The following is a 9,295-nucleotide window of genomic DNA, read 5'->3' as shown; positions in this document are numbered from 1 at the left end:
TGTTCTCACAATAAATGTTCTGTAATTGGAAGACTAATGCAAGCATAGATCACTTACTGTAATAATAGGTGCCATCTGGAGGATGTGTGAAATACTGTAGGATACTACTGAGGGACAAAGGTTCACAGGAAGTCCTACTGATACAAAAGCCTTGCTGCATTCACTAAAATTGTATTCTGTACACTCTCTCATAACTAAATAACAGAATGGGTTGATTTCCACTGACTATTAAACAACGTATATGACCAGCCACAAAATGATGTTCAGTTAGTTTAAGTTGGGCCGTTGGTGAGCATCTGCTGCCCTCATTAGTGCTGTGTGTCATGTTGAATCGGCTTCTGTGACACAGGAGCCCATTGGTGAACGAAATCACTCTGATTAGCAGTTCAGCTTAGCGCACAAGAAGAGAAACTAAAGTGAGGAAAGTAAACAAACAACTAAAATCAAGAGGGAGTGAGACCAAAACACTTCTTTAGCCACTGCGCTCTCAAGTAGAAACACTTTGTGATGGTTTGTTTCCTCTCACGCAGGGGCAGAATGTACATGTCAGTTGACTGGCGGCTCTAGTCTTTGAGGTGCATTCATGTGCATTTTTTTTTGGCTGAGACACAGCAACATCAGGCAACACAACACGTGGCCTTCGTTGCTACTAGCTCTCTGAAGTCAATTTGATGTATCTGGGCCTTAACGGTCACATTTTAAACACATCCTTAATGACATGAAACAGTCACAGTTCCGCTCCAGAGCTACTCGGTTAGATTTAAGCAACAAAACTATGTGGTTAGGTTTAGGAGAAACATCATGGTTTGGCATTAAATAAATACTTTTGTCTTGTCATGTGTCAAACATCGCATATGACATATCACATGTGTCATGCTAGACATGCCAGCTTACAGGGCTATGTCACTATTAAAAGACCATGACTTTGAGATGCGAACACCAGTCTCAATTAGTCACAACCATCGAGTGTCTGTTGGCTATATCATAGGAAATATGAAACGTGTGTCGTGTCAATCCAATGTAACTATTCTATTCATCTTTATTTTCTGGTTTGAGTTGAACAATTGCTTGTTTCCTATATTTGATATGAGTATTTCACTAAATTGTTGGAGGCTCTGGAGCATCTACACTGCACATTAGTACTTCCACCCAAGCTGCATCTTCCCTCCATTTCTGTACTTGCTAATAAAGTGTGGAAATCATCCCAGCACACAAGGGTCATGGAGACAGACCGCCTTGCGAATAGTAAACTTGGCTCCAGCAGGGCATTTCTTCCCTTCCAAGGCCTGAGCAAAAGGGAGCACAATAAGGGGTCAGACACCCCCTGATGGATGTGTTGTACAGGCTGAGTCAGACTGCACAAATACCGCCTCTGTGTTCTTGGAGGATGATGGAGTTTTACATCCTTGCTGAGAGCATGTATGAGTCCATGGGCATTGCTTACCAACTCAGCGGCCAACGCTGCTGCACCAGCAAAGTGATTTGTGCTCTAGCAGAAAATAGAACACCAACAGACAACATTCACTTACAGCAATTTTCCAGCAACAGAGCAAGGTTACAACTGAACGATGACGGCAGGAGGACAGGGCTTGATACAATATCTGGACAGGAAAGTGAAAGCAAGTAAAACTAACTTTTCAATTTATTTTTTTAAACACACTTTTTTAAAAAACACATGAAAAACTACAACTGAAAAGAAATATGTATAAAATAAAAGTGCTTGAAGGGACACTTAACCCAAATCAAAAGTTCATATTTTTCCTATTACCTGTAATGCTATTTATTCATATAGATTATTTCTACAGTTGCTGAGTGTTGGAGACATCTACCACACACTTATCTGCCTTCTCCCGAATATAATGGAACTAGATGGCACTCAGCTTGTGGTGCTCAAAGTGCCAAGAAAAATACATTTGAAAAACTTAACAGCAATGTCTCTTTCCAGAAACCATGCTGTAGTTACTCAATATCATCCACAGACCTTGATGTGAGCAGTTTTATATACATACTATTTTCTGTCTACCAAACTGCACCCACCAACTGTATCATAACACAGAGGGAAGCGTGCATCCACTGCTCGCTCACTTAGCACAGACGAGCTAGTGAACATTACAGCTTAGTCGAGGAGGGCGCCATCGATTTTTACATCTCACACTGTCATGAGCACAAACCTCTCGCCCATGAGTGGATGCACATTTCCGTCTGTGCTGTGATACGGTTGGCAAGTGTAGTTCAACGGCCACAACCAACAGCTCACAGAGGTTGCATTGGTTTACATTGTGAAGCGTTCAAGCTCTACTCAGTAAAAACTAGTACTGGGCGATGGTAGATTATAATGTTCTCATGATGTGTTTAATTTAATCTTGTAAAATGTAGCTTTTAAGGAGAAACTTGAGTAAATTCAGCTGGTTGAAGGAGAAATTTGTTGATGTTTTTTATTAGAGAGGGAATTATTATGGCTCATAGATAGTAAAAATGCTTTATGCTTATTTTATTTTTTTTACAGATGTTCTTCATGTGAATGAAGGTTATGTTAGAGGTCATTTCATAAATGTGTGTTATGAATTTGTGCTCATTCAAAGGTAGTGGGGTGAGGCTCGCCTAGGGCACCAAATGTGCTCAGGCCACCACTGCCTTACGATACTGATTTGACCATCTGAACTTGCATATTGGTCAATATTGAGTACTGATCTGATGCCATTGCGTTTGAAAAAAGAATTTTAAAAAAACAGCTGTATACCACTAACTCTGAAACTAAAGCCTTGCATACTGTGTACATTGAGTGTACTTTCCATTGTAAAATACTGCCACCATTCCTGACATTTGACACTTTGCTAATAGCTAACATTAAACCAATTACTGGAAATCAATTCTTCTGTGCTGCTCTTACACAGTTGTTTCAAGTAACTGCATAACACAACTTGCTGTGTAGGCTACTGTTTTGAAATGACGAAGAACTGATTTCTCTGGTTTTATTCGAGTGTGAAACTACTTTCAATTTTATGAATAAATTACATGATATCAGATCAGTGCTTAGACTAACATACTTGCCACCTGATCCAGCATTTCAGGCAGTATCGGAGGCATTTCCAATACTGTTATTGCTATCAGAACAACTCTAGTTAGGCAGAGAAAAATATAGTTACAACATGAAACTGCTCACAACAAGGTCTTTGGATTATCTTGAGTAAATGGATCATGATTCCTGGACGGAAACAATCTGCTGAGTTTTTCAAATGTATTTTTGGTGCTTTGAGCACCACCATCTAGGCAGACATCTCTACAGCCGATATTCCCAACACTCTGCAGCTCACACTAAAACAATCTAGATCAATAAGTAGCACTACAGGTTGGAGGAAAAATATGTATTTTTGATTTTGCTGTGAACCGTCCCTTTAAGGCAGTCAACAGATGTGACAGGTGGAGTTGGTTCTGTAGTGTAGGGACTAAGGAAAAATTCTAAATGTTCGTGTCCTCTGGGATTGCCGGTCTAAACTACCATCACTCTCAACATCCCTGGCTCTTTTATGCCATGCACCTCTCTCACCACATGTACTGTGTTCACTGTCAAATCAAAACAACAACGCAAGAGCAAACATATTCTGAGCTCCAGAGCCAGTCGTCGTTGAGCATATCCAAGGACTGGTATCATGGTCTAAGGATTAGATTTAACTAGCAGCCTTTCTACCGTGTTGTGTGTGATAAAGGGCTGCTTTTCTGAGGCAAGTGAAAAGGGCAATCCAGTAGTCTCAATTAGAAAAGATTAGTGTATAAATTATTAAAAACAACCTTAGTGTTTGTTGTGGTGTTGGTGATGGTGGTGGTGTGTTCAGATGGTGCTCTGTGCTCTTTGTTGAAAATACTGTTGAAAAATGACATAATGTCCCCCTATGTATGGTTTCATTTACTACTGGGAAACTAATGATGCTGAATGTCACTTTGCAACTACAGTATGTCTTTGCACGAGCAAAGTCTGAGTTCATAATCCTGCAGCCAGCCATATGATCAACATTGAGTATTTGCTGCCACCTACTGCCTGTAGGCGTTAGTACAGCAGTTATATATAGTGGGCTGTGATGTCTGCAGCTGCCTATGTATAGTATATAAAAAATAAAAGAAAAATTATATTCATAGTGAAAACACCCCAGGAGAAATATGTTATTATTAATATTATTTAACATATATTTATCTTCTTGATTACTGTGACGCTCTGCACACTGGCCTATCCAAAACTGATCAGAATGCTGCTGTCAGGGTTTTAACAAAAACTAAAAAGAGAGACCATATAACGTTTTATGCAACCTACACTGGCTCCCAGTATCTTTTAGAATTTATTTTAATGTCCTTCTGGTTTTTGTGTCTCCTCATATATCTCTCTTATATTATACACTCTCTACCACCTCATGTCCCTCCACGAACCCTGTGATCCTCCACAGCTGCACTTTTAACTGTTCGTGATGTCACTACAAAATCCTTTGGGTATGCTTCTTTTGGCGACTACGCCCCAAAAATATGGAACACCCTGCCTTCGAATATGAACTTGCTGGCTCAGTGGTTTTAAACGACTCAAAACATATCTTTTTAATAAAGCCTATAAGTAGCAGCTAGCATCTGTTTTATTTATTTATTTTATTAATTGGTGGACTCATTAATTAATTGATTGATTGATTTTTCTAATTTCTCCTTAAATTAGTGCTGTATAATTGTATGGTTTTATCTCTTTGCTGTTTGTATCTGCGTCTGAATTGCGAAGCACTTGAAGCACATGATTCATTCATTAATTCATTTAGAATCATACATTATTGTAAATTATCTTTAATTTATTATTAGTAGTAATGGCATTAGTATTAGTAATATCATTGTTGTCATTGTTGTTATCATTATCATATTTTTTTTTGTTATTTTTTATTTTTATTTATCTATTTTTCTATTTATTGGAAGAATATTGGTGACAATATTATTGGGTTTCTTCCCTTCTTTAAAATAAAACCCTAAAGTTGAAGGTCAGTCTATGAGAATATGGTTTCAATTAAAAAAAAAAGTATTGGAGGAAACATGTATTACTTCATAGCCACGCTCCCTTTAAGTATTAACTAATGTTTCAAAACTTCTTTATGAGGAAACTGTCACAAATCATCATTCATGTTGACATCTACTGCTCAGTGTGTAAGGCATAGTATTACTCTTTATCTACTTATTTATTTATGTATTTATTTCTCTATATGTTGTTTGGCTGTCTGAGTTTTATAAATGAGTTTATGGATTTTCCTGCACAAGTTAGGAGCAGAGCCAGACTGGGAGAGCATGTTCCTGTCTTTAATTAATGATCCAGAGTGCAGCTTAACAGATTTATTAACAAAACATAAACGGGCCAAACCCTTGATTGTATTGTACACTATTGCATTGTGTTAATTGATTCATTAAATCACAATCTTCCTCCATGGTTTGACTCATGTTGTTTGTCTTCTGACAGGGTGAACGTGTATAACAGGAAACACGGGTCATACCTGTCCTGGTGCCTCATGGGAGGGGCTGCAGAATCTGTACTTAGACAGGGCACTTCCTGGTAGACGCTGTTTTTCCATGCTGGATTTAACAAATATAGACTAACCTCCGACACCTTAAGGTATGAAAACATTTTTAACAGTGTATCATAAACCCAATCAAGAAAAACGTAACAATATTTGGCAGGTTCTAGCCTGTCAAAAACGAAAAATAGATTAGTTACTAGAAAAGGGGTAAAAGCAGCAGTTAAACTACAGCTTGTGATGCAGTGCACGCTGAAACATTTAGATACGTGAACTAGTTTGATTAATGTGCGCTTAGAAATTGTGTTTTTTCTTTAATAAACGGGAATATTACGACAGTATTTCAATCTTTTAATAAGAGTATTCAAGGACACTGTCACTTTAAATTAAAAAAAGAAAGTTGGTTCAAACACGGAAGAAGGTTTTCGGTTTGGGTGTGTACCTTCAAGATAAAAGTAAGTTTTATCTAACCTTTGTTTAAATACGAAATATTCTTCTTGTATTTGATGTTAACGCCCGTCTAGTGACAGAAATGACTGATGTTAATCGTTAAGAATTATGATGAAACTTTATTTAAATGTGTGTCTTTTGAAGAAACCAAGACACAGTAAGTCAGAGAAGTGCACAAAAAATAGATAAATGGATCTACCAGGTATGAATTATGACCACGGCCTTCTTCTTTCTCTCTTTAGGGTCTAAATGTTAAAGCAGGTATGTCCACAGTCCAGCCTGGGGGCCAATCGTTGATCTCTGACCAATTTTAAACTGCCCACAGCTTGTCTTTAAAACTATATGTTATGTGGCTCACCACACAATAGAGACATCACAGCATTTTCTTCCATTCACCTCACAATGGCACGACGATACAGTTTGTAGACGTGCACCAGATAGGAGAAACTAATGTCTTTTCATAAACAGATGGCAAATAAGAAAATGGTTACCCAACATTTTCTGATAAGTAGCAGACATGGCCACAGCATAGAAGTGTAAAGTTAAAAGTGAGGGCTGCCACTTTAAGGAGTGGTGGAAAGATTAATACTTTTTCCACTGAAAACAGTTGAGTCTTATTTGTATGCATTGTTTGTTTGTTTTTAACAACCCATACAGTGTGAAAAGCAGCTGGGCCCCAGGCATTTTCACATGATCTAATCTGGCCTTCATTCAAATAAGTTTGAACACCCTCGTGTTAGAGAATGTAGAGCACTGGTGGGAGGCCCCAGGGCAGACCCAGCACCTGCTGGAGGGATAGTGTAGTGTCATGTGGCCTGGGAATGTTTCTTTCTTGTATTCTATGTTTTATGTTTTGTTTTGATTGTTCAAACTGTGATGGATGTTTTGACTCTCGACTGCGAAACTAGTTTGCCCTTGGGTATCAATAAAGTAACCTGAACATCATTCTCGGAACCCATCGGCTGTATTCGGCGTCTGACTTCCAGCAGACGGCGATACAGCCTCTGGGGGCAGACCCCCGATTTTTTTGGCATTCCGGTTTGATTTGGAGAAGGCGAATTTCCGTTTCCGACTTCCGTTTATATATAAGTAAATATGCTGAACCATTGCGATGGATTCAGAGTTTGCAGTGAGGCCAATTATGTTCCGCCTCGTTAGTTCACCACACGGACCGTTTAACCTGGCAACAACTGCAGCCAGCTCAAACGTGATTGGTCAATATCACGCGGACTACAAACAGCCTACAACCGGAAACCAGGGCTCTTCTGCTCTTCTTCCGGAGGCAAGATCTCCGGGGTTTTGAATGTAGAGTCTGTATATAGAGACTACCTGAACCTGAACCTGAATGAATTTTCAATTGACTGTATCAGTATATAATAATATATAATGGCCATAATAAAGAGGCAAACTCTACCTATAAAATGCAACTTAATTTGATTTAATGAAAAAAAAAAACATTCACAGGGAACCTATTTGTCACCACTCACACATGGGAATTATAAGTGTGTGTGACACATCAGATCATCTTACATTATTTCCCTTTTAAATTGATGTGTTATTGGTGCTTTATTATAAATTTTAAAATGAATTCTTGAATCAGTTTTTTAAATATGTCATGAGTAACAGTTGGCTGTCAATTGGTATTTGATATTAGTAAATAATAGCAAACATTTATGTCATGGAAAAAAATACATTTCAAAAATTCAAAACATTTTGAAAAAAAATTCAAAAATCTAATTTCTCCTCAGGGGGATTAATAAAGTATATAAAATTAAAAATTAAATTTAAAAAAAATGATAATAGTCCCCTTATTGGGGCTATTGTGCACAGATATAAATTTTACTTTTATATGGTGTGATAACTGTATCACCCCACACTGTATAGTAATTTGAAGACAAAAAGAAAATAAGTTAGATTTTGCTGTTGAACAACTTTTATAATGTAGTTGTGGAGATGAGGTCTTATTCTGAAAAATCGTACCGGAAGTTGTATTGTTGTTGCCTTTACCGGAAGTCAGTCGTCATGTTTGTATCGTGTAGTTAGCCCTGCTGGTGTGTAGCTCCATATTAGCCCGTGTAAATGCTGCAGTTCTCACCCAGGCTGTCCTCCTCTCTCTGGCACCATGAACAGGACTCAGCTGAAGCGGTCCAGTATCTTAAGGATGGCGCTGTCCGGCTCGGACACGATGGACCAGGACGGACCTGGAGAGACGTTCATACTGCGGGCTGTGAAGATAGCAGCAGTGGTCGCTCTGTACTGGTTCGTGTCCATAACTATGGTGTTCCTTAATAACTACCTGCTGGACAACCGAGAGCTGGACGCGCCGCTGTTCGTCACCTTCTACCAGTGTGTGGTGACGGTGGGGCTGTGCTGGCTCATGCAGCTGCTGGCCTCACTGTGCCCCGGAGTCATCGACTTCCCCTCGGTCAAATTCGACCTGAAGACGTCCCGGGAGGTCCTTCCTCTGTCCGTTGTCTTCATCAGCATGATCACCTTCAACAACCTGTGCCTGAAACATGTCGGGGTGGCTTTCTACACGGTGGGCCGCTCCCTCAGCACAGTTTTTAATGTGCTGCTGTCCTATGTCATCCTGAAACAGACCACATCACTCCAAGCCATACTGTGCTGTGGGATCATACTGGGTACGTCAAGTCTGTGTCTTCCTTCATATGAGTTGTAAAGCAGTATTTGCTCTATCAGATAAAGAGGAAATGATTTGTCAGAATTTGTATCTGAAATTATTCTTTACATTCACTGCATTTTATAAATCCTGTCAGACATTATTTACCTATATCTTCAAGCAAAGTGTAGGCCAAAAGTATGTGGACACCAGAAAGAGTTTCTAGTTTTATTTTATTTAGTTTTCTTTATTTGAATATATGGTAAACTCAAGGTCACTGTAAACCCTTTAACACATTGTCTCGATTACTCTTGTCTTGAAATGTATATTAAAAGAACAGTGTGTAGGATTTAGGGGGATTTATTTGCATCTAGCGGTGAGGTTTGCAGAGGTCTCGTCCTCTCCTAAACAAACAGACCAGGTGATTAAAACCAGATAGAAACATTGACTAAAGTAGAGATGCACCGTATCAGACGATACCTGGTACCGATCCGATACCATAGTTGACCTAAAAAGCTACACTGCTCAAAAAAATAAAGGGAACACTTAAACAACACAATGTAACTCCAAGTCAATCACACTTCTGTGAAATCAAACTGTCCACTTAAGAAGCAACACTGATTGACAATCAATTTCACATGCTGTTGTGCAAATGGAATAGACAACAGGTGGAAATTATAGGCAATTAGCAAGACAC

General features: G+C 38.9%; 1 protein-coding gene across 2 annotated transcripts in view; it reads left to right on the top strand.

The window, feature by feature from the left end:
* The first annotated feature begins 5,524 nt into the window (after positions 1-5,524).
* slc35c1 (solute carrier family 35 member C1) overlaps positions 5,525-9,295 on the top strand; it is a 9,714-nt gene continuing 5,943 nt past the window's right edge. Inside the window, exons 1-2 of one of the 2 annotated variants that reach the window (XM_050046376.1) lie at positions 5,525-5,626; positions 8,109-8,620. In XM_050046376.1, the coding sequence (XP_049902333.1) occupies positions 8,140-8,620 (481 nt within the window). In that variant the 5' untranslated portion in view covers positions 5,525-5,626; positions 8,109-8,139. Of the gene's footprint in view, positions 5,627-7,974; positions 8,621-9,295 lie in introns of those variants that run through there. The other variant, XM_050046369.1, reaches the window with a different exon arrangement.

This window comes from Epinephelus moara, chromosome 1 (assembly GCF_006386435.1).
Source record: "Epinephelus moara isolate mb chromosome 1, YSFRI_EMoa_1.0, whole genome shotgun sequence".
Taxonomy (NCBI): domain Eukaryota; kingdom Metazoa; phylum Chordata; class Actinopteri; order Perciformes; family Serranidae; genus Epinephelus; species Epinephelus moara.
The sequence above is the reverse complement of the archived record's forward strand: the minus strand, read 5'-3'. Positions and strand labels throughout refer to the sequence as shown.